General features: G+C 42.2%; 1 protein-coding gene across 1 annotated transcript in view; it reads right to left on the reverse strand.

Moving 5' to 3' along the window:
• The window catches only part of LOC146653994 (cGMP-inhibited 3',5'-cyclic phosphodiesterase 3A-like), a 66,893-nt gene extending 40,146 nt beyond the window's left edge, over positions 1-26,747 (reverse strand). The window contains exon 1 of the mRNA XM_085379877.1: positions 25,284-26,747. Within this exon, the coding sequence (XP_085236003.1) occupies positions 25,284-26,189 (906 nt within the window). The 5' untranslated portion in view covers positions 26,190-26,747. The remainder of the gene's footprint in view (positions 1-25,283) is intronic.
• Between the last annotated feature and the right edge of the window lie 222 nt (positions 26,748-26,969).

Genomic DNA, 26,969 nt, shown 5'->3' on the forward strand with positions numbered 1-26,969 from the left:
ATTATGACAAGAAAAACTATGTTCACATGATGACCTACTTCTTATTGAAAAAAATATCTGAAAGCTAAAAATAACAACAGCAGTCGCACAGGGTTGAAAAAACACTCTCTTGTTTTGCATAAAACACAGTTTAGTCAACCACAGGAAAAACATGGAAACGACATCTGTGTTTTTTCTGGTGCTCACGCTGGCAGTGTGAAACCAGTTAGGTTAGTCTACAAGAGTTAAAAAATCTTATTCTAAAACACTAAGCAGCAGTCTGTGTGAGCCTGTGCATGTTATGTCACATAATGACAAATGGCAATTAAAGGCTAAAGGAGCATGGATTTCATCTTGACGGGTTAATGTGTGCACTGACAAACACATAAACACACATGCCCGGTGTCACGACTCAAACGCTCCACTCCTCAGCAACCCAGCAAGCTAGACCAAAACCCCTACTGACCAGCAACTGTTCTTACTAGAGCCCAGCTGAGACAGAAAAAGAGAGGAGGGAAATGCACTACACATAGCCAACATGAAGAGAGAGACAGAGAAAGTGGGAATTGAAGGACAGAAATAATTCCTATTTCATTTTATCTCAGTAAGCTTCTGAGATAACTGATGTAATATATATATATATATATATATATATATAGCTAGCTCAGTCGGGAGAGCATGAGACTCTTTTGTTGTGGGCAGTCTGAGGTACACCTGTGCACTACTCATGATGTCAGATCAGCATCCTGATGTGGCACACCTGTGAGGTGGGATAGATTATCTCAATATAGCAGATGTGCCCACTACCACACATTTGGACTGATTTGTGACCACTGTTTGGGAGGGATGGTTATATTGTGTATCTGGAATGAATTTTAGGTCTCTACGTCCATCCCATGGGGAATGGGAGCAGTAACAAAAGTGTTGCGTTTATATTTTTGTTGAGTGTATTAGGTCTCTGAACTCAACTCATGAGTAAGTTGAGTTCCAAAATGCTGCAGCAAGAGTCCTGACAGGGACTAGAAAGAGAGAGCATATTTCTCCTGTTTCATTGGCTTCCTGTTAAATCCAGAATTGAATTCAAAATCCTGCTCCTCACATACAAGGTCTTAAATAATCAGGCCCCATCTTATCTTAATGACCTTGTAGTACCATATCACCCTATCAGAGTACTTCGCTCTCGCACTGCAGGCCTACTTGTTGTTCCTAGAGTATTTAAAAGCAGAATGGGAGGGAGAGCCTTCAGTTTTCAGGCCCCTCTTCTGTGGAACCAGCTTCCAGTTTGGATTCGGGAGACAGACACTATCTCTACTTTTAAGATTAGGCTTAAAACTTTCCTTTTTGCTAAAGCATATAGTTAGGGCTGGACCAGGTCACCCTGAATCCTCCCTTAGTTATGCTGCAATAGACGTAGGCTGCCGGGGATTCCCATGATGCATTGAGTTTTTCCTTTCCAGTCACCTTTCTCACTCACTATGTGTTGATAGACCTCTCTGCATTGAATCATATCTGTTATTAACCTCTGTCTCTCTTCCACAGCATGTCTTTATCCTGTCTTCCTTCTCTCACCCCAACCGGTCGCAGCAGATGGCTCCGCCCCTCCCTGAGCCTGGTTCTGCTGGAGGTTTCTTCCTGTTAAAAGGGAGTTTTTCCTTCCCACTGTCGCCAAAGTGCTTGCTCATAGGGGGTCATATGATTGTTGGGTTTTTCTCTGCATCTATGAAGCGCCTTGAGGCGACTTTTGTTGTGATTTGGCGCTATATAAATAAAACTGAATTCAATTCAATTGGTTACACAAGTATGCTTGTGTCTTGTGTCTATATATTATTGAAGACAAACTTTCAGTGTAATTGATGCCTTTCTTTCCGATAATAAATGAAATGGCACTATAGCAAAGTTTCTTAAGAATAGCTGCTGCAGTTTGAGCATATGCTGTAAAATATGACCATAATGCAGCAGAATGATTAGTTATGATATGCTTTTCCATTTTCAAAAAACAATAATTTCTTAACATGAGGTCTGATTTCTTTGTAAGTTTGGATTGTATCTATTAGATTGATACATTTAGTATATTATTTAGTATATTTATGGGACTGGGAATATCAATGGTGAAAGGTTTTGTACCTGTGAGCATTTCACAAGCACGTGACTCTGCACCTCGCCTTAGACTGGAAACATTTTTAAATTAAACAGGCAGGTGTGCAGGTGATCAAAAGCAAATCTGTGTAAAACATAAAACCTTGGTTTGTAAAAATGATACTGTCAGCCTAAATATGGACATAATAGAGCTGAGTTAGAAAATAAATATAACTTATGTAGAGACTGCATGGTAAGATTTATATTTATCCTTTGGGTTACCTAAAAAAAAAATCGTTGCAGAATACCCTTTTAAAAGTCACTAATTCCCTGTTGTAGCACTTGAGTTTGTTAGGCTTCTGATACTGGCCTCTCATTAAGGTAAGTTCTCTGTCATATTGTTGCTCAGTATCATAATTTTGTTATATTTCACAACATGCAGTGAAAGCAGTCTACATTATCTATAAAAACTGGTTCATTTTGACCCGGAGAATTCCATTTTACCCCCTGAACACAGCTAGCTTGCCAGATGGAACTGGCAAAGCTGCATGTGCATGCATGGTTTGCATGTGTGTGTTTATGACAGTGTGTGTGAGTGAGGGAGAGAGATGGGGCTCCTGGGCTGGATAACGATGACTCATCCATCCACCCACCCACCCACACCGCACACACACACACACACACACACACACACACACACACACACACACACACACACACACACACACACACACACACACACACACACGTGAATTCAGACATGCACTCTTTACCGTCATCACTCAAAACCCTGTTAGCGGCGCTCACTGATGCTAATTGTTCCCAATCAGCACATCAGGGGTCCTGTCAATGCACTGTGAAACCAGACCACGCCAATGATTGCTTATTGATTTTATTACAGGCTGACGTCATTCTGTCAAGCAAGAGTTTGTGTGTCAGCAAGCAGATGTTTGATGGACTTAATATGGAGCTCAACTCTGAAGGTGTTAAAAAAAAGATTAAAATGATTAAAAGGAATTTGTGAAAACGCTTTAATAAATTTGAAAAAGCAACACTAAGAGTGGAGACCAGCTTGGTATAAGCTATACTTATTAACAGAAAATTATGATGCCGATCCGCCCAATGCATGTTGCAAAAAAGCTGCAAAAAAGGTAGTGGCATGGGGAAAATTGTCAGGCAGCTTCCCATAGTAATATTTAACACTTGTGTAACTTTAAATTTGAGTAGTGAGATTGCAGTGTTGAAGGTGGCAGGTGTTAACAAATAGAACTCACAGAAAACAAAAAACACTTGTTTACTTCTACTTTCCCTCACTGGTTAGTTGCTGGTTGGGTTTAAGTCCCACAATACACCCAAAACCCAGAAATGAGCTAAAATGCAACACTTTATGAATGAGTTAGTATTAGTATTAGTATTTATTTATTTATTGTCATTGTCAAGAACAATGAAATTGCGTTTGGGGAGTTCAGCCTAATTACTAACAGGGACGATTTCAAAAGACAACTTGTGGATATTGTTAAGATGATTTGTTTTTATGACGAACACTGGTTTTAGCCCTTTGATGTACTGGTAAGCAGTCCAGGGTATGCCTCCACTCTCTCCTAATTTGACCACTGAGATAGATTTTTCGTCCGTGTTGATAACATCCCACAGTTACTGCAGATTTTTCGGCTGCTCCATGTTTATTTTCCCTTATATCACATTTCAAAGGTGCTCTGTTGGATTGGGATCTGGTGACTGTGGAGGTCATTTGAATACAGTGACCTCATTGTCATGTTCAAGAAACTGAGATGATTTGAGATAGTGTGTTATCCTGCTAGAAACAGCCAACAGAAGATTAGTACACTGTGGTGGAATGGACACGGTCAACAACAATGCTCAGGCAGGCTGTGACATTTCAGCTCATTTGGTAATAAGGGGCCCAAAGTGTGCCAAAAATATCTCCCACACTCTTACACCCCAACAAACAACAAATTAAACCGCTGATCTAAGGCAAGATGGATCCATGTTTTGTTTTGGGTTTTTTTGCTGTTTATGCCAAATTCTGACCCATAATTTTCTGTGAACTATATCGCAGCCAAAAGTATTAGTTCTTATTATCAGTTCATTCTTGTCTATCCTGTTGTCCCCGTGCATGGATTGTGCTGATGACAGCCACTAATATAGCCGAATGGTAGTCTTTGAGTGCTTCTGTGTTTCACAGTGGAGTTGCATGACTAAGCCTTTGCATGTACTGTCAAGTAAATGCATGTATGCATCTGTCAACAAGTACAGATTTGTACTGCTTGTATTTCTAGTCACCTTTGCATCTTTGACACATGAACTTCTGTTGTGGTTTTGTACTTTTACAGTTCAAAAAGGTTTTTTGCCTTTGCCTTCAGAAGGTCATGACAGTGTGACTACCTGACAGAAAATGAAAATGAATCCACATTTTTGCACAGATTTGGCCTTTAATCTAAACTTTTGATCAGCTGTAAAACAGCCTTGTGGTAAGGACCCGACGCACACACTGGATTTCATGCGCTATAGGTTAGTTTTTATTTTTGTTTAAGCAACTGTATTTTGATGTTCCGGCACCAGTCGCACAGGAACAGCTGCTTCCTCCTCCTCCTCTCAGTCCCCCCGTCACTATTTCAACATACAGAGAAGAAGAAGATGATCACCTCGAGCAGTCACACCTGCCCTCTCTGCCACACCTGGGCATCGCCTTGAGCGCTCACTGTAGCGCCCCTCCGCTGCAGCAGGCCAGAGACCACACCCCTGCCACAAGCCTGTTTCAGTTTAAGTGTTGTTTTCAAGAAACTACATTAGAAACTCTATTTAATTTGTAAAATATGTATACACACACACACACACACACACACACGTAGATATAAATATTTAGTATACACATTCAGTAATATGCATACACTCTTATATTGTACATATATTTATTCATATAACTTTCAGATTTAGCAATTCCTATATTTTGCTTGTTCTTATGTTATTGTATTTTTGCACACCTCTGTTGCTTGTGAAGCTCGCACACAAGAATTTCACTCGCATGTACTGTACCAGTGTACCTCCACATGTGCTGTGACAATAAAAGTGATTTGATTTGATTTGGTTTGATCCATGTGTCCTTAAGCTTGTATGTTGAAGTATCCTTAGGCAACTTAACTTAGGTTAAAAGTGCTCAGGTATAGAAAAACGTATGAATGTGTGAACGCGGGTTGTAGTACGAAAGCACTTTGAGTGCTCATACTGAGTAGAAAAGTCCTATATACAAAAGTCAATTTAACTCCATTTTTTATTTTCTTCAGTTAAATGTTATATATATGTAGTGCCAAACCACAACAAAAGCTGCTTTATATTGTAAGGTAAAGCACTTGGCGATAGTGGGAAGAAAAATCTTTTTTTAACAGGAAGAACATTCAGACAGAGCGACGCTCAGGGTGGGGCAGCCATCTCCAACAGTTTTGAGATCCAGTAAACTAGTGAAAAACAAACATAAACAAGAATAAAGAGAAATAATATAAGATGGATGATAAATTAATGTATAAAGAAGTCAATAACAGTCGTCCTGTGCATTCATATAACTGCACAGTCTACTGTCATCTTTACTTCACTGAGAAAACTGCATCACGCACAAATAAGTCGCCATGCATGCATAAATACCATTTCATCCTAGTCTTCCTCCTCCTTCCCTACTTCCCTCCAAGGCTCCATGGCTAAGTGAAGTGCTTTTCCCCTGTGTTGTTGTACCCATGTTAGGCTACTGACGCCAGCTTGTCATTCTCTCCTCCTATTACTGTGAGAGGTGAGTGCGTCACGCTCGCGCAACCCACTTCTCTCTGTCAGCTTTCTGCTCTTGCTGATAGACACTGACATTGTCGGGCGTGAGCATTTCAGGCTGGGTCCCATGGGAATAGCATGAGCATTCAGACACTGGTCTTACATTTGACGCTGCATGCATAACGACTTTGGGAAGTTTTGTTCTTCAATGATACTTTTTAAAGACGATAACCAGAGCAAGTTCATACAATCAGGACTCAGTCACTGAATTGCTTCTTGAATGAGACTGGTGAGAAAGTAGTAGAGAAGGAAAAAAGTGGGTGGAGAATAAAGGGAGAGGAAGCAAGAGACATGTATTAAGGAAAAAAGAAAAAGAAGAAAAAATAAAATACATTAACATTAAAACGAGATTAATCTTACAGAAACCAAACAGGCCATAAATGTACTCCATGTATGTGTGTTTGTCTGACTGAGCAATCAAATCAGGGAGAAACAGCAAAGCAGACAGTGTGTGTCTGTATATGTGGTGTTGTTCTGTGAACACATCACTAGCCCGACCCATTCATCTGCTCTTCAATGAGAACCAAGGGCTCACTTTGTGATGGTTTACCACATCTCTCTGAAAAAAAAATGTCTATAAATAGTATCCAGGTATTTATGAATATTTAAACCTAACTGATGAAAGGAATGTACAATCTGGTCAATACAATCTGTGTTTGGTAGCATCCCAATCCACCATCTGCACAGCTCCACCCATAGATTAAATTGAATTCATGATGTGAAGCAATCCCATGATTAGCTGGGCATATAGTTATCTGGATAAAACACCTGTCACATCAGCTCAGGTCTAAAAACTGTCTTCACAAGTCTCGGTGCCCAGTTTTTGCTCTAATTTGAATCTGAAAGATATGATTGGAAGCAAAGATTTGTATCTCAGAAACTTCGTTAAGGATATCTTGTTTTTCCACTCACCACTATTCTTTTGTGTACACGTGTCAAAATCACTTTTTAATAGTTCAAGTGTAACTGAAATGCTTGGATAGTGCTTTTATCTGCAAGTATTTTATTTTTTATTTTATTGATTTTAGATTTCCCTTAGAGCAGAGCACTATTCAACAAAAGCTTGTGCAAGTTACAGGTTTACTCCAACCACAGCCGGTAGCAGAACGCTGGTTTAAGTTGACCATATCATATCAAATGTATTTGTTTAGCACATTTAAAGACCAAAGTACACCAAAGTGCTTTCCAGTAAAACCATGATACAGATAAAATCACAATATAAAATATAAACTACAGATATAAAATTGTTACATAATATAAATGCAGAGCCAGATGAAAATCCCACTAGTTAACCTCGAATGGGAGGTAATGGCAAGTACGTTTTTAGACATGATTTAAAAGATTGAATAGAATGTGATGCCCAAATGTCTAAAGGAAGATTATTCCATAATTTGGGTGTGGCAATGGCAAAGGCACAGTCTCCTCTGGTCTTCAGCTGAGACCTAGGTTGCACTAAGAGCAGTTGACCGGATGATCTTAGTGCTCTCTTAGGGCTATACAGACAGAGGAGATCAGCTAAGTAATCAGGTGCCATATTATTTAGGATTTTATAAGTAAACAATAAGATTTTAAAATGTTTGAGAGCAGAATCAGGACTTATCATATCATCAGCTCCTATTGGAAAGAAAGCCTCATTGGACAAGATACTGGCCATCACAAGAGCAAACTACACTTCATACAGCAGGTTTTAGATCTCACCCAGGGTCAACACACCTGAAATGATTAGTTCATTAACAGGCTTCTGGAGAACTTCAAGACATGTTGAGGAGGTAATTTAGCCATTTAAATCAGCTGTCTTGGATCAAGGACACATCTAAAACCTGCAGGACACCGGCCCTCGTGTACTGGAGTTCGACACCTGTGTCATACAGGGTAGTGTGCATGCTGCAACTGAACTTTAAGAATAAAAAACAGAGAGTGCCTTTTTGATGACAAGTTCTTTACCGTTACTCTGAAGAGGGCAGCTTATGTCAGAGATAATAACATAAAACAGGGGTCGGCAACCTTTTTGATGATGAGTGCCGTCTAAAATTTCCTCAGAAGTCAATGTGCCATATGATTGCATTAGCAATAAATTTAATAACACTCTACATGAACAGTTACACAATATATATAAAACAACTTTACAGAATTATATTTGTTCACAGATGTTGGCAGTTGTCAGCGAATAATTATCCGCTATCTTGAAACAAAAGAAAGACACTTTTTATCCATAAGAGCAAATGAACTGTACAACAGAAAATGCAAATGCTTTTTATGGTATCCTCACAACAATGAAAACAAACACTGTTGCGACAGTGATGTACAGTCTTGTTGGTATATGTATGATTTCTATACGTTTTACATCAGATAAAAACTTTGTTCGCAAGATTCAGATAATTATTTAATAAAAGCTAGATATTTTAAATGAGAATAAGAAATAAAAATATTTCTTTGTGCCCCCCTTTCCCTGTTAATGCCCTACCTGGCCCCCCTGGCAAAACTTTCCTAGACCCGCACCTGCACAGTTACCAGCTGTCAGCTGCTTAAAAAAGGATCCTGGTGTTATTTGTCTCTCAGAAACAGTTCATAACTTCAACTCATTCATGTCACCTAAAAGGTAAACCTGTTTCTCCATCACCTGTTCAGCTCTGATGATTCAGTAAGGACATCTCCTGGTTTCATCTTCATGTTTCCCTCTCCCCACATATCCAAACCGATATCATAACCAGCAGCTTTACAGCTGTGGCTCCAGCAAACATCAGCTGATACTAGAAATCAATATTAAATAAATTCTAACAACAGCTGATCAAGCTTAAACATGCTGCTGTTGTTTTTCTGCTGGTTTCCTCTTTCTGGCGCAAAGTGGAAGATAAACAAACAAGAGAGACGATCAGCTGATTATTGATCAGTTTCATGATTGAAGTAACAACAGGAGAGGCAGGGGGAGAGAATGAGAGAAGAAGAGGCAGCTGTGCAGCGTAAAGACGCAGAATAAATCCAGCTTTGTGTCTTTTTCATTGTAGCTGAAGTCCGAGACAAACTGTTCCTTTTCAGCTCAATACGGAACTCGTAATATTTTCTCTGAATACGAGATGATTCCGTTTTATACAGGACGGTTGGCAACTCTACTAAATAACCTTATGAATACAATAAAGTTCACTATCAGTAACATCATAGCACCCACCCAGCAGTATAGAAACTCCGTCATGCTAGCTCACGCAGTACGAGTTATTGTAACTGACTGTAAAAAATCAGCACAACAAAAAATAAACTGCACCTAAACTTGGTTTATATCTGACCCAGATAGACTGCAGGTCATAACTTCTTATCTGAAGTTCAGTTCACCTGACACTCGGACCGGCAGCCGCCTCGGGTCTCTCCTCCTCCTGCCTTCCCTCATCCACCTTCTGGCCTCTGTGGAAGCTCCGCCATAGCCACCACCAAACAACTGAGTTATTTTTAAACATCGGCCAGCATCTGGCCAATCCACCACCTCTCATTGTTTATATCGTTACAAAAGACGAAACAACAAACAAACAAAGAAACAAACAAACAAACAAAAATCATCGACCCATAAAAACAAAAAATCACATCGGTCCACCGGACAAATGCCGGGTATGCCCGATGGCCAGTCCAGCTATGGTCGTGCCATCAGTTAACCCTTCGCGTGCCAGCTGTGGCACGCGTGCCCAGGGTTGCCGACCCGTGACATAAAATATAAGATCATCAGATTGCCGACTGCCTGCATCTGAAGGCACACACAAAATTGTAGATATTGTATAAGATTGGCTGGCTCTGTTACGTTGCATGAAACTGCATTTCTAAACAGTGATTTTAGCATGTAGTTTGATGTATGACACATCAACATAGAGAGTATGCTCTGGATTCAGTGTCTCCACCTCCCCTTTAAAAATCGTGACTACTCCCTATACCCTATTCTGACAGTGTATAGTCACTGTTCCCAACCTCTTGTGATACTGAAGAGGCATGCTACTGAACAAGGGCCAAAAATAGCCAGAACCCTTTAGCATCTAAAGACACAGCTCATCCAAAACCTGTCACTTAACCACCGATGAGCTCCTAACTCCTCTGGTAGAAATATGTGTAAAGCTTTCCTTGAGAATTCAAACTTTAACTACTCCACAGAAGACATGGCAATGCTTGAATATCATGTTCATCGTGGCCAAAAACCGCCAAGTATGGAATTCCTCCTAATCACCTATCAATATATGTCTTCAACGTTGCCCACATGAGTGCTGAAGTACCCCAATGGTAAAATCTCTACTAGTCCTTAGACAATTTCCTTTCCAGGATCTGACCTAAATTCTCCAAGAACTCCAAATACACTTAACTGCTGTTCATAGGTACACCGATACTTAGAGCCTTCCTCTCATTTCCCCTTTATGTTCTCAGGGGAAAACGCCAACTCAGCAGAATTCAGTGAGGGATTTTTGAGAATTCCCAGAGTGGCCTATTGCTATAAGCAACTACTGTATGGAAAAGGATATTCCAAGGCATCTCTAAAATTTCGATTCCAGAACCAAGCATGTATGTGGAGGCAACCTCAATATATATTAATTTAACTTCAGTTTGTTTATATATATCCAGATTGGGTATATGGTTAACATACCATATACCAAATCTGTGACGCCCTGTGTTGGCAGATCATCTTCTGCTGCCAATTCTGTACAGATTTAAAACAGAAAACAACAACAAAGAGCAAGAGGTCAGAGTCGAACCAGACCACACAGCTCTAGATTTACAACGTGTCTGGCCTCTGTTTTGATACACGGGGATGATTGTGAACTGTCAGAAGGCCAGAATCTGAGGTAAGACACAAGCAAAACCTCACACGTGCGCTCACACATACACATACAGACACACATAAGCAATGTCTTACATAACACAGTGAGTGATGGCAGCTGAGGACACAATAATACTGCCTTTGGCATTTGTCCTGTGAAAGTTGGACACAGAGGAAATCGGGTGAGTGGGAGAGAAAACAGAGGGACAGATTTTTAAAAAAAGCAATTGAAAGTGAAAGAAAGAGAGAAGATGGGGCAGAAAAGGGGTGAACAAAGACAAGATTTTAAAAAAAAAGAAAGAAACAAGAAAATATTTGTTTGTTTGTTTCGCTACTACTGCCCATGGCCAGAGGCACAATACCCCAAGGGAAAATGTGGCTTTATGTTAATATTGCAGCCCAGTCAAAGCCACCCTTATCACCACCGGCATCAACTTCCGGAAAGAAACTGTAATGGGGTGCAAGGGAAAGAAATAATAACAACAGGAGCAAAACAAGAGTAAACATGAGAGCAGCTTTCCAATGCTGGGAATAGCTTCTGGACATAAAATTAAATAAATGAATGATCATGCTGAGTATGCCTCTAAACTTGTATAGTAGGAGAGAGAGCTAATGACTGTCATGTAGCAATGAGATGTAAAGAAAGCTAATTGCAACTGCAGCATTGAAAGGTGGGAGAGTGTAACAATGCAATTGAATAATGTAGTGCTATCTACTCTCGCTGAAGTTAAATGTGTGACAGTAACAGAATTGGTGTATAGGTTTAAGCAGGGGTTAAACTGGGCTAGGAGTTATCTAATAGGCAGGTTAATACATTATACTGCGTGTCCCTGTGGTGCGTTCATGGCGCGCATGTCAAAACTGTGTTCTCGTTACTTTTGCATCAATCTAACACTACTGAGGAGGACTGAGCATAAATGGACTAATGTCTTCAGGTAAATTTCAAATGCAACTGTTCAAACAGCTCCACAAAAATCACCAGATACAAATGCTTTCTCTGCTACTTGGCATATTATTGTGTCTTTGCAGCTAAATATACAGTTCGTCTATTTCCCGGGGAGGGAAAGAGTTATGTTTGACACTGTGGTGAAGTAATGCACTATGCTTGACTGGTACAGAGCAGGCTGTGGTGTGAGGTTACATCAAGGGTAGCAGCCATCAATTTAAATTTAAGGTAAGTATGCTGATTAGATTCTCTCACCAATTTCGACCTTTCATAACAGCTGTATAGTGTCTAGAGGTTGAAAATCAGGTTAACATGAAATCTCATATCATGTTGAATTCAATTTGCTAAATCCACAAAGAGCAGAGCATCTTAGAGCAGCAGCATCACGGGCCAGCTCATCACAACCTGTATAGAAATTAAACTCTAATGGAGCTTACAATGCACATTATTATGTGACTTATTTCTAAGTGATTCTTTTCCACATGTTGCAGCCCTACACCCAATTTTTAAGCTCCTCCACCTGCCAAATCCCACTTTAACCCCTGGGTTTAGGTGGGTCTTCTTGCCGCCTCTGTGGGAATAATAGGTGAGAGAGAAAGAATCTCAATTTCTTTTTCCAATTTTTTGGTTTTTTTTAAAAAAAAAAAAACAACAACAACAGCTTTTTATTAGCCTTTTAAACTGTTTCATGTGTAACATAATTAGTGAGCCAATGACATGTGTTAGCTTAAGGGTGTAGCTGTTCTTTGTAAAATAAGATCAAAAAATAAATAAATACACTACTACTACTGTTGATAATAATATTAACACAGTCATTGAAAGAAACGTTGGTCTATAACACAGATGTAACCAGACTACCAGACTGTTAACTAGGGAATCATGGACCATCAATGCAACCGTTTCCTTAAATTCTCATCTAACTTAGGAGTTCGGGCTGAGTGCTGAGGATAACTAGTAAGATGATATGATTGTGATCGTGTGCTGATATCAGAGGCATGAGTGACGACAGCATGATATAGTAAAAAGAGAAAAAAAAATTCAGTCAAATCTGAGAAATGGAGTTGCAGAATCTTTTTTTTTTGTTTGTTTCCCAACTTTCAGCATCGATATATATATATCTATATATACACACATATACACACACACACACACATATATATATATATATATATATATATATATATATATATATATATATATATATATATATATATATATATATATATATATAAAACACCCAGCACGCCCCTGCGGGCGGTTTATCCTTCAAGCTCGGGTCCTCTACCAGAGGCCTGGGAGCTTGAGGGTCCTGCGCAGTATCTTAGCTGTTCCCAGGACTGCGCTCTTCTGGACAGAGATCTCCGATGTTGTTCCCGGGATCTGCTGGAGCCACTCGCCTAGCTTGGGAGTCACCGCACCTAGTGCTCCGATTACCACGGGGACCACCGTTACCTTCACCCTCCACATCCTCTCGAGCTCTTCTCTGAGCCCTTGGTATTTCTCCAGCTTCTCGTGTTCCTTCTTCCTGATATTGCTGTCATTCGGAACCGCTACATCGATCACTACGGCCGTCTTCTTCTGTTTGTCTACCACCACTATGTCCGGTTGGTTAGCCACCACCATTTTGTCCGTCTGTATCTGGAAGTCCCACAGGATCTTAGCTCGGTCATTCTCCACCACCCTTGGGGGCATCTCCCATTTTGACCTCGGGACTTCCAGGTTATACTCGGCACAGATGTTCCTGTACACTATGCCGGCCACTTGGTTATGGCGTTCCATGTATGCCTTGCCTGCTAGCATCTTGCACCCTGCTGTTATGTGCTGGATTGTCTCTGGGGCATCTTTACACAGCCTGCACCTGGGGTCTTGCCTGGTGTGATAGACCCCAGCCTTTATGGATCTTGTACTCAGAGCTTGTTCTTGTGCTGCCATGATTAGTGCCTCTGTGCTGTCTTTCAGTCCAGCTTTGTCCAGCCACTGGTAGGATTTCTGGATATCAGCCACCTCCTCTATCTGCCGGTGGTACATACCGTGCAGGGGCCTGTCCTTCCATGATGGTTCCTCGTTTCCCTCCTCTTTCTTGGGTTTCTGCTGCCTGAGGTATTCACTGAGCACTCGGTCAGTTGGGGCCATCTTCCCAATGTATTCTTGGATGTTCCTTGTCTCATCCTGGACTGTGGTGCTGACACTCACCAGTCCCCGGCCCCCTTCCTTCCGCTTAGCGTACAGCCTCAGGGTGCTGGACTTGGGGTGAAACCCTCCATGCATGGTAAGGAGCTTTCTTGTCTTTATGTCAGTGGCTTCTATCTCCTCCTTTGGCCAGCCTATTACCCCAGCAGGGTACCTGATCACGGGCAGGGCGTACGTGTTGATGGCCCGGATCTTGTTCTTACCATTCAGCTGACTCCTCAGGACTTGCCTGACCCTCTGCAGGTACTTGGTGGTTGCAGCCTTTCTAGCGGCCTCTTCATGGTTCCCATTTGCCTGCGGGATCCCCAGGTACTTGTAACTGTCCTCTATGTCTGCAATGTTGCCTTCTGCAATGATGCATCACCACCTGGTATGGCAACAGCACCGCCTACAACTGCAAAGCTCTCCAGCGAGTAGTGCGGTGCTCTGAATGGATAATTGGAGGTGAGCTTCCCTCCCTCCAAGACATCTACAGGAAGCGCTGCCTGAGGAAAGCGGGGAGGATCATCAAGGACTCCAGTCACCCCAGCCATAAACTGTTCAGACTGCTTCCATCAGGAAGGAGGTTCTGCAGCATCCGGTCCCGTACCAGCAGACTGAGAGACAGCTTTTTCCATCAGGCCATCAGACTGCTGAACACGTCATAGACACCTCAGCTTCACTACTGGAACTTCAACATTATGCACTCCACACTGTATATAAATGCCACTTGTTTTGCACATATTCAACTCTGTATATTTTATATATTTTATTATTATTATTATTATTTTTTTTTTTTTTTTTTATTATTATTTTTTTTTTTACTATTTAATTTGTAAAAATGTATACACACACACACACACACACACACACGTAGGAAAATATTTAGTATACACATCCAGAAATGCATACACTATTATATATTGTACATATATTTATTAGTTTCAGGTTGGCCATTCTTGTATTTTGCTCGTTTGTGTTGTTGTGTTTGCACATCTCTGTTGCTTGTGGGGCTCGCACACAAGAATTTCACTCGCATGTGCTGTGCCAGTGTGCCTGCACATGTGATGTGACAATAAAAGTGATTTGATTTGATTTGATTTGATTCTGGTAGTTCAATCCCCTCAGTTCTGACTACCTTCCCTCTCTTTGATACCATCCGACTACACTTCTCCAGTCCGAACGACATTCCAATGTCATTGCTGTATAGCCTGGTAGTGTGGATCAGTGAATCGATGTCTCGTTCACTCTTGGCATACAGCTTGATGTCATCCATGTACAGGAGGTGGCTGACAACTGCTCCGTTCCGTAGTCGGTATCCGTAGCCAGTCTTGTTAATGATCTCACTGAGGGGGTTCAGGCCTATGCAGAACAGCAGTGGGGACAGAGCATCTCCTTGGTAGATCCCGCACTTGATGGTGACTTGTGCTATGGGCTTGGAGTCGGCCTCTAATGTTGTACGCCACATCCCCATTGAGTTCCTGATGAAGGCTCTTAGGGTCCCATTGATCTTGTACAATTCTAGGCATTCCAGTATCCAGCTGTGGGGCATTGAGTCATAGGCCTTCTTGTAATCAATCCAGGCAGTGCACAGGTTGGTCAGTCTGGTCTTGCAGTCTCGGCTGATTGTTCTGTCTACCAGTAGCTGGTGTTTTGCACCTCTGGTATTCTTGCCAATTCCTTTCTGTGTCCCGCTCATGTATTGACCCATGTGCCTGTTCATCTTAGCCGATATGATGCCTGACAGGAGCTTCCATGTAGTACTGAGGCAGGTTATTGGTCGGTAGTTGGAGGGGACCGCTCCCTTCTTGGGGTCCTTGGGGATCAGGACCGTCCGGCCTTCAGTTAGCCATTCCGGGTGTCTCTCGTTAACTAGCAGCTGGTTCATTTGTGCTGCCAGACGCTCGTGGAGTGCAGTCAGCTTCTTCAGCCAGTAGGCGTGAACCATGTCGGGCCCTGGTGCTGTCCAACTCTTCATACTGGAGACCCTTTCTTGGATATCTGCCACTGTGATGGTTACTGGACCCTGTTCAGGGAGGTCGCTGTGGTCTGCCCTCAGATCCTCTAGCCACTGAGCATTGCCGTTATGGGTTGCATCCTTCTCCCATATGCTCTTCCAGTATTGCTCCGTCTCCAGCCTTGGTGGTGCTGTTCTCTTATTGTTCCCTTGCCACTGAGAGTACACCTTTGCTGGTTCTGTGGAGAACAGCTGGTTTATTCTCCTGCCTTCTATTTCTCTGGTGTACCTCCTCAAGCGGCTGGCCAAGGCTGTGAGTCTTTGCTTGGCAGTTTCCAAGGCCTCAGGTATGGACAGCTTGCTGTATTTCTTAGGCACCTTATTTGTCGCACCTTTCTGCAACTCCGTTAGTTGGCTAACCTCCCTCCGTGCTACTTTGATCTTGCCCTCTAGCCTCCTTCTCCATGGAGGGTACTGCCCCTTGTCGCTGTTCAACTTGTGCTGTTCAACTATGTACCCAATCTCGGGTGGGGGTGATGATATCGCCCCCCTGACCTGGCGTCCTGACTCCTCCTTGCCGTAGCATTTGTGTTGTACCTCGTCAATCTCTAGCTGTGAGAGCAGTCCCTTCTTTCGAATGTTGGAACACTGAGCTACTAGTTGTTTCGCCGTCATTGTGGATGTTGGGTATCGAAGAATCCATAGGTCCCTCATCCTATTCATGTAGCCCCTTCCACCGGGGTTACTTGCGTAGTAGCATTCCAACAACGCCCTGTTTTCGTCTCTTGCCCACCGATGCCTTCTTGTTCCAGTAGCCCACTTTTCGTCAGGGTGCCCTGGTTCCTCAACACCTGATGCGGACCTTGTTGATCCGGGTGACGTCCGAGCCGGCATGCCTTCATGTTTATTTGTCTCGCTCATGTCTGTGGTAGGCTCGCTTAGCATAGGGGGTCTAGCCTTAGGACCCTTACTGGATACAGACGCCCCAGGCAGGAATCGAACTTGCGATCCTCTGTTCCAAAGGCATGTAGTCTAACCACTACGCTATCCAGCTGCTATTATATATATATATATATACATATATATATACATATATATATATATATATATTAGGGGTGCAACGATATTCGTATCGATATTGAACCGTTCGATACAGTGCTTTCGGTTCGGTACGCATATGTATCGAACAATACAAAATTTGTAATTTATTTTATCAACTTTCCTTCTGACGATGCTGTCTGTGTTGAGCGCTCAGTGAATCTGCGTTCAACTACTCCGCCTAGGCTCGACAGTGCAGCCTAGGCGGAGTAGTCGAATGCAGATTCACTGAGCGTTCAACACAGACAGCATCGTCAGAAGGAAGAGCGCAGGGCAAGCTAGCGAGACAGAAGTTAAGCTCCCCTTGCAACATGGCCCTCCCCCACCCTCATTCAGATCTGGCGTTTGGAATTATTTTGGTTTTCATGTGACGTATGACCCTGAAGGTAAGCGCGTCATGGACTAAAGTAAAACAGTATGTTGGATGTGCCATGCAATGCTCAATTACATGGGTGGGAACTAGTGTGTTAACGAGCAGTTAGCTCGTTAACGTGTTGGCCGTCTAGCCCCATGCACGGGGCGATCGGCGTAGCTCGTTAACGGAGATTTGCCGTGTTGTGGCGTTAAGGTCATTTCAACGAGATTAACCTGAAAGCACTAGTGGGAACACAACGAATATGACTGCACATTTACGCCGACATCATCCTAGTGCAAAGACAAAAACAACAAGCATGCTACTAACTTTAGCCGAGTCATTTAGACAGCTGTTAGCACATGATTCTCCTTATATGTTTAATATGCTGCTGAGAATATAGCCCAGAAGAAGCGGATAGTATAGCTTTTATTTTGGAAAGAGACATTTCTCTGTAATAAACTCTCTTTTCCAAAGATGAGTGATTCCTCGATCAGATAAAGGGCTCGCAATATCGCTAGCCCGACGTCCCGGGGCTAGCGATTTTTTTCAGTCGGGCTACCAAAATCTATCTCTGCCCTGCCCGTCGGGCTATCGTAGGACGGAAAAATATATGTCAATGCTTTTGCATTCTTTCAGAAATGTAGCTGGGTAATTATGTCATTGGCATCGGTGAGCCACTGTCAATATGTGACATATTGCAATCGCGTTTGAATTTGCGCTTGTTTTTTTGCTTTCACTTTGCAATCGCGCGAACTGTGTATAGAGAGCGACAGCACTGATCTGTGAGTGATGATAATTTGTGGGGTTAGGGTTAGGGTTAAAAAAGAAGGGGGAAAAAGGACTCATTACAAACTAAAATAAACCCATGAGTTATTTTAAACATCAGAAGCAAAATATCATGGTAGTCTCTCATGCATTGTTTCATGTCCACTTCCCCATCATTATAATAACTTCAGACCCATTTCTGAAAGAGCAGGTATGCCAGAGTATCTCTCTTCAAAGCACTTTAGCAGTCAGTGATGCTCTTCTGTCAAAACAGAATACAGCAGGTAAAGACAGCTTTGCATTCTTATGCCTAGATGAAACCTGCCGCGTGTGTCTGCAGCGTGTATGTGTGCGTGAGCAAGACGTGTATGTGTGCATTATGAGGGATAATGGAAGGGAAAAACACTCCCAGATGCATGTGATGCAATTATATCCTTGATTATCTGATTGGGTAATCCACAGACAGGCTGGAGGCGTCCAAGATAAACACAGTGTTGGCAGACTGTTGACCAAGCATAAACCACGACGAAGGACACGCATACAGTCTTACGCAGACACACACACCTGTATTTGAACATGCACTCAACAACATATAGATATTGTGAATACTATTTAAATAATATTCTATTTAAACATTTAAATACTTTAAATGATGAAACATATTTTCCCATAATTTTTTTAGCTAAAATAAAAAAGCTAACAATTTAAATACATACAACAATAATTAGACTGACTTTAGCCGTTAAGATGTTAATGGTCCAGTTTTAATATGTAAATGCATTTTTTTGCAGGAAATGTTGCCACTGAAAAATAGTTGTTGTTTTTTTTTCATCAAAACTTTAGAAATATTTTTTACATCACTTTGCAAGCTCAAGAATCACCCTGAACCCACAGTATATTTTTAACAGGTTTTGGAGATGCCAGGATGATCTGATGCCGGTTGTTGAAAAGGTAAATCCCTCGTATTTCCTGATAATTCTGAAAACATTAAGGAGAAGGGCATTCTTTAAGCTAGTTGGGTCACCAGTACTCCAACACTGCTTGTGCTGCTGTGTAGCTCCCAGGTACGTCAGTAGGTGTTAACTAAGTCTGTAAACCCAGGGCACAGCAATGAAAGAGATGCACACATGCCAGCAATTCCTGCATAAATACAGTTTTAAAAATGTACCTCTGCTTATGTCCTCGCTGATCCAAACTGCCCATGCTCTGCGTCCACAGAGTAAAGGGAAAGCTGAACAACAAAGAACACTTAAATGTGTGATGTGTGAGGTGGCGTGTTGGGTTTTTCGTGAAGGCTTAAACTGACAAATGTCATGAAAGTAAAGTGTGTAAGAGTGTTTACTGTAGGGGAAGAGAGAAGCAGACATACCTGCAGACAGATGTATGGACAGGTCTAGAGTCTGCTTGTCAATGTTGCCCCCTGCCCAGGCCACCCACCCTCCCCTCACCCCTCCTCACCTCTCACCAAACATATTTTGGAGCTAAAACACACCATTGAATCGAGTAACAAGGCAATCCTTGTCCAGCGCCACCAAACCTCATCTGGACAGCCAGCAGGGAACCCACTGTATGTGCGTGTGTGTGTAAGCGCGTGTACAGTATACAGAAATGACCAGAAAAGGTTAAAATTATTTGCTGTTGCTTTTAAAGAGCAAGCTGCGGAGGCCACTCTATTGCACACACTTTCTTTTGCTCTTGCTCTTTTCCCCCTGCCCTGTGTTCTCTCTCCCTCTCTCTGGAGGCATGTGGCACTGGGCCATCTTCACCTTACATATGCACAAACACATTAAAAACACATACGCAATAACTGCCAGGCAAACTATAAGCAGTCAGTACGAACTTGCCTCAGCTGTGTGTGAGTCCATGTGAGCGTTCAGAGCAAAGGTGTGTTTAGAACAGAAGCAAAGAGGTTGAACACGAGGATCAGATAGTTGTCCTTTTACAATCAACACTTAAGCGGAGCTTGGCAGAGAATCTCCTCTCACTCCCACGTTTTGCCTCGCTGTAAACTGCAAATCTTTCAACACTCCTCTTATACCCCACATTAACTCCAGCTACCCCCCACCCCCAGCTTTTTAAAGCTCTTTGTCACGCACACACACACACGCACGCACGCACACATATTCACCCATGTCTCGGTGCTACCCATGGATAGATACACCCTGTCCTGATTCAACTCTTTCAATCACTTTTCTTCAGGAAGTCTGTTTTCACTGTTTTATCACTATGACTACCTTCCCTGTTTTTCAGTGTGTCTTTTTAATAGTAAAGGAGTATATATGTTTATAACTGAAATGTAGTGATATATAAACAGTAATATCTAATCAAGACTGTTAAGTTTCCTGCTCACACTTTTTCACTTTATGCACAAATATAACCTTTTGGGGTTTTTTTCTTTGAGGTACTTAAATTACTGCTGTTTAAATGTTACTATAATCTAGTAGAAAACACTGTAGAGCTGCTCAGGTATAGCAAAAAAATTATTTTTTTTTATGTATAGATATAGTAATGTGTGAAAGTCTTGAGCCAGCCCTCATTATTTTATAGTTTGCATGCACTGAGTCAGACATTTCTGTAAAATTTAAAGTGGTCTCGAGCAATAGTTCTCCAGGAGATTGACTTCCTTTTCACTCATTTTCAGTCCAACATGGTCAGTACCTGATTATGTTGAGAGGATTTCATGAAGCCACTTAAACTCAATTTCAATAAATTTGAAATTGGAACTGAGAATCCCTCCAAATTATGGAGATAGAAACATATGGTCAGATTTTCCAGTACCATCTGGGAAGTATTGGAATGGCAATAGCTTAATTTTTCAGCATGACAATAATTCCAAACATACTGTCAGTGCAGTAAAACCATACCTGGATAGAAAAGACACAGTGGAATATTATCAGTCCTGCACTGGCATCCCCAGAGACCTCAACATTACTGAAGCAGTGTAGGATGACTGACAGAAGACAGAACAAAAAGGCAGTCACCATCCAAAGAAGAGCTTTAAATGTCCTTCAAGACGCCTGGAGAATTATTCCTGAAGATCACTTAAAGAAATTACAAGAAACCGTGCCTAAGAGATTTCAGGCTGTCCTGAAGAATAAAGGTGGTCATACCAAATTTTAGAATTTTAAACTCTTTTTACCTCATACACTGTATTTCTATGTATTTTTGCACAATGTTCAATAAACTGCCGCACCTTTTTCCCATTTTCCTAACAAAGAATAAAGAAATGGAGAGTGGCCCAAGACTTTTCCACAGTGCTATATGTTTTCATAATCTTTTCATCTACTATACACAGCACAGTAAGTCCAACATTTTTTCAGGTGTACTGTGAGATAAATCAATGACATACACAACCTTGCACAGCCTTATTATCTAATGGCCCAGGCTGATTGGAGAATTGCAACTCTCAGGTCATGCAGGCCTAAAGACCGATCAATGTTGCCCTGATAACTGCCAGTCCTTAGAGAAATACATGCATTCCCCGACGGCTTAGCTTGCTGGTCCCACAGAGGGCGCTGCACTAAAAACCTCCTTGTGATTTCTTTGGAGACCAGCAGATTAGCACGGCCACCTTCAGTTTTCATGGAAGACTCCAATTCGTCTGTAAACACTCACTAACTTATCATAGAGCACCAGTGAGATGCAACCCGGAAACAGCATCCGTTCCCCTTCAAAGTAAAAGTTGCAACTTTTGAAACATGTTGGTTTTGGTGGTAAGGCACAAATTCTACACTGAAGGTGAAGCTTCTCTGTTTCCAGTTTGCAGTAAATATACATATAGGAAAATGAACACACGTGAAAATGGCAGGGAAGCTCAGCTAACCATATTAAACAGCTACACTGACATCAGGGAATTGTCTAATTATTATGGAAGTGGCTATTTCTATAAATACAGTTGCTGTTTACAGGTGACATCTGCAACAACAATAAATAACAAAACATGAGGTATACTCAAACCAACAAGCCCACAACTCGTGTTTTTTATAGCGTCTCAGTTTGTATACGGTTTATTTGTCCTAATAACAAGGTTCACTGAACCATAATCCTATTATATTTGCACTGCAAAGCTTTAACACAGTTTCTGATATTGTACAGTCATCTGTGCTTTTACTGGCAATTATTGAGAAGATAAAAACTTGCTGTATTATCTATGCATTTTAAATGATTTTAAAAACTCTCCATCATTATCCTATAAAAGAAAAAATACTGTATGTTAAGACTGGATGCCATTCAGAGTAAGAGCGCTCTGGCGACTGGAGCTGGTTGTGTCTCCCTGGAAATGTATGTGCGTCAGTGAGAGAATGTGGGCCTTCCCTCAAATAGATTTCAGAGCACATGTTTCTGCTTTAGAATCTGTCTCTCTCCCGCCTTTCCCCTCCTGTTTGACACAGATACTTTATATGGTGAAGAGATTATGAAAATGATTTGAGCAAGAGAGCAACCTTAATCGTGATATAAAGTAGTGAAATTAGCCTCGGGTGAAACAATGTGCAAATATTTCAGTAAACCCATATTGCTGCTATGCAACTGAAAAAGCAAACACCGCCATAAAAAAATAAATAAAATAAATGTAAATATTACGCTGCTTATCGACATACTTATGGTTGTTGTCATGTTGCACACAACAAGTGTTTGTCAGCTGCATGCAACCCAACAAACAAAATACTATTCCCCAAAATCCCCCATCCCACTGAGACCCTGGCTAAAAGACAAACAACTCCTGTCAAAACACAAGGCCTCTGTGTGGAGCTGATCCAGAAGGATCATAATGGATGTTAAAATCATCAAATATTATAAACTCCTTTGTATGGACAGCAGAAACCAACAGGCTTTAACGTAGTGGTGCATCAGCAGGAGAATTAATCCCATTCACTTTAGAGAAAAAAAAATACTGAAATAAAGCCATGGAGCTGAGCCAATGCTATTTCCCAGCTTCCTGTTCAGCAGAGTGCCTGTCTTGCCTCTGGCTTGGCAGGCTGCACCAGCCTGCTTCATAAATACTGCACAACCAACGCTTGATGAAAACGCCCGCTTCTCTCAGGTACAACTGCACTCTGGAGAGCTTCATTTTCTACAGTATGGATAAACTGTGAGCATCTGTGTCAAAGAGAGGCTCTGAGATAAAGGCCGCAACCTCAAAAATGTGCTTGATTTTTAATATAACCTCATTTTGCTTCTGGAAATTTACCTATGTAATGTGTGTGGCTAAAACAAAAACCAGTGCTAACCCCAGGTGGCCCTCCGGTGACCTGGTGGAAGTTTAAGAGGTTTAAGAGCAATCCAATTGCTTTGAATTTCTTTCTCTTTTTGTGGCGTACATCTGTGTCCGTGCGTTGGTCCTACAGATTACACCCAGTGGGAAAAGGTTAAAAGAGGACGCGCTGTCCTCAGCATCTGGTCAGTTAAAAAAATTTTCATTGTTTTTTTTTTTAACTCTCAGAATTCAATTTGTCACTATTCCTGTTCCAAACATGGTGACCAGAATGGGTAATGGAGCTCTTCTAATAGTACAGATAGTCCACTAACTCACTGTTCCCTAGATACCAATTAGCAGTGAACATCCCAGCATCACGAGTCAGACAGCTGATGTGGGAACAGCTTGACGTGAGAGAATGAAACTTGTGTGTTGGGACAATGTGGGTGAGTCCAGATTAGTAAACTGTGAAAGGTGTATTCCCTTTGCTATTTTGGGGCACTTGGTGGCTCACCATCACCCACACTGAGTTCATCTCAGGTAAACACAAATTTTAGGCTTCTGTGAGACAAAATGTATCTATGGCAATTCAGTCTAACATGGATATATAGCTAATTATAATAATGTTTTATAATGCAAAAGTCAGGAAGGAAACGTTCTTTTTAACAGGGCATTAATGAATGTTTTGATTCTCCTTAAAAACATCAAACAGTCTCAGTAAAATCACAGAAAACAGCACCTGTATATTTTTCTCCAGAAAGCAATATGAGGTACGCTCCCTCTTCCACAGGACAAATATAAATAATAGAAAGCTACAAAGTGTGTACAAAGTACCAACGTTTTTGTGTGGACGTACAGAAAGCACCATCATCCACTGTGATTACACCATAAACCAAGCCATTTAACTGCTACTGTTAAGCTTTTCTTTCTCTGCCATGTTTCCTTTCTCTCTCTATTCTCAAAATCTACAAATGAGATCAGGGTAAAGTTGAAGAAAAAGAGCAGCGTAATCAGGATTATGCTGCTTCTGTAGCTAAGCCATACACGGGTGACTGTGACACAAGCTCACCCACTCGGGATGATCACCGAATCCCCACTGTGAAAACACCAGCATGCCTCCCTATTACTATGCACCATGTGGTGACACTTTCAGTTGAAAATGAGTGGCTTCATATAACATTCATTTTATCTCAGCTTGCCGGTGTAGGACATAAGAACCAAAAAGAAGGAGGGGGGCAAAGACGGGCGAAGAACATTCAAACAAGGTAGCATCCATGAGTGTGAAGGGATGGATGTTTGGAGGTTGGAGCACTGTTCTAAGAAGAAGGCACCATCTGTGATATATTAAAAACTTAACATTACTTAACATGTATTTTTTAAGTCACATTAAGTTTTAATCACATTAAGTCACATTATTTTGTATGTATGTTTTATTTAAATTTCCCGGTTTTAATATATATATATATATATATATATATATATATATATATATATATATATATATATATATATATATATATAATCACAAGCTGTGAGCCATTATTCACAATCCCTTATGCTGCCATAAAGATAATATGTGTAAAAAGTCTGACACGGCACCACGGGCCTGCAAGCTGGAGAAGCAGAGGCTTGCAAAAATATTTACATGTGACTTCACACCTATGCACGCGAATACAGACACACACACACAGGCACGCGGTAACTTGGCGTGATAAATACACCATCCATTTCCTTATCAGCAGCCCCAAACAGAGCACAGCACAACTATGATGACCAAATGAACAACGTCAGAGTAGGCTCAAGGTAAACATCGGTGTTTAAAGGGATGTACAGGATCGTGAAATTCAAAAGACCAAAGCACCAAAATACTACATTAACAAGCATCTTGGGAAAACACAGATGTGGCCCTGCATGGAGCAAACAGGTCATCAAAACAAGTGTTATTATAGTGTCTTCGGCCTATTCCGTTTTGGCCCAATGTTTAAAAAAAATGCATGTAAAGCTCTCACACATGCCATCAGAGAAAGAGGGGGACTCGAAAGCATTACATGCCAGTGGTTGAAAGTTCCTAAGCAAATCAGTAACAAAACAGCCAGTAAGGTCCGGTCCAAAGTTACATCTTACCTGGTCCCGCGGAATGCAAGGCAGCGAAGTCCTGCGGTGGGACTTGCTGTTGCTCTGACTGTGAGCCATCATTTCCGAGGCCGCTATGGAGCTGGACCTCCGTCTCCTTTTGAAGACAGGGATGTCCTCCTCCTTCGCCTCGGTCACAGAGCCACAGCACCCCGTCCCGCTGGTCCCTGAGGCCGGCAAGAGCCGGTCAGCATACCTCGCAAGCAAAACCCCCAGCAGCCCCAGCAGGTAGGCCAGGTAGGGTCTCCAACTGGCCCGGACTCGACTCAGGGAGACAAGTGAGACGGTCCTGATGACGCTAATGAAGACGAGGATGGACACTCCCTGACCCAGCCGGACGACCAGCAGAGCCCCGCTGCCTAGGCAGCCGAGGACTACCAGGGTTGCGGAGAAGGACAGCAGCTGCTCCTCGGCGCCGCACAGGAGGGAATGCGCCGCGGCTTCGCCCAAGTGGCACACCGCTAACAGAAACAGCGCGGTGCGGATGAGTACTCCGCAGCGAATCAGATACAGCCCTACCCAGAAGAAGGCACATACGAGTGTAAAAGCGGGGGAGACGCAGTAACACACGCTCAAAAGCAGCTCGACAGCGCAGCCCGCCGCGAAATGAAGACGAGGGTCGGAGCCGCTGCTATTTCCGTTGGTCCTGCTGCCTGCATCCCAGTCGACCAATCTGAGCAGCAGAGCGAGAGTAACGGAGATGGAGGCAACGCAGACCGCAGAAGACACTCCTCGGCAAGTCCATGTCACGGCGAGTCTGAGCCACGACGACTGGCACCCTGCGTCCTGGAACAGCGGGGTGACACATGTCTTCACGTAGCCGTTGCGCTCCAACGCCGCCCGGGGATATTTTTCAGGAGCGCTCCTTGATGAACCTCCGTCTGCCTCCAAGGCCATCGTTATCAGTCAAGCGGCATAAAAGAGATAGATTTAGTCCCTGTGTGGGTGTTTTAGTTTGCACATACCACCAAGAACTCTTTATTTTATTGTATTTCTGTGCACCAAAACTCAGGACCACCCCAACTCTAAAGTTTGCATATTATTTAAAAAGCGCAAAACTGAGAGGTCTACACAACTTTTCATTTAGTTTGGTGCTTCAGGACGTCCCTGTTATATTTGTTCCACTATTGGGTTGACTGTGTTAGTCAAGCAGTGAACCAAAAAAAGAAAGAAAAAAAGGCAACCCCTGGCGTTTCACACATCTAGGCCACTACCCCAACTCCTCTACATGTTTTTTCTCTCTCCTTTCCCTCAACCTCTCCTCGTCTCTCTCTCTCTCCCCTCCCACTAGAAATTATCCCCCCTTTTTCCTTTTTTTTTTTTTTTTGCCGCTCCGGTGATTCCTCCATCACGTTTTGGCTCTTCCCCTCCTCCGTGTGTTTCTGCTGTTCATTCTGCAGGCTGCGGTCTCGCCCTGGATGTGACTCAGTTCGCAGTGGATGGATGCCATGTTTATACGAAGATTTCCTGGCTTGTTCGGGAAGATGGAGCGGGTCATTACGAGAATTGACTATAACAATCCTGTTATACATTTTAGAAGTCCTGTGCACTGTAAATATGACAGAACACCAAAACGTGGATGCCGTGCTATGCACACTGGTACCATGCAGCTTTAAACAATATCATTCATCAAGCTTTCAATCTTTCATGACTTAATTATTTATTTACCTTCGCTTT

This window comes from Rhamphochromis longiceps, linkage group LG14 (assembly GCF_057381845.1).
Source record: "Rhamphochromis longiceps isolate RC_006_pf linkage group LG14, R_longiceps_female_GT1.1, whole genome shotgun sequence".
In the NCBI taxonomy this organism is placed as follows: Eukaryota; Metazoa; Chordata; class Actinopteri; order Cichliformes; family Cichlidae; genus Rhamphochromis; species Rhamphochromis longiceps.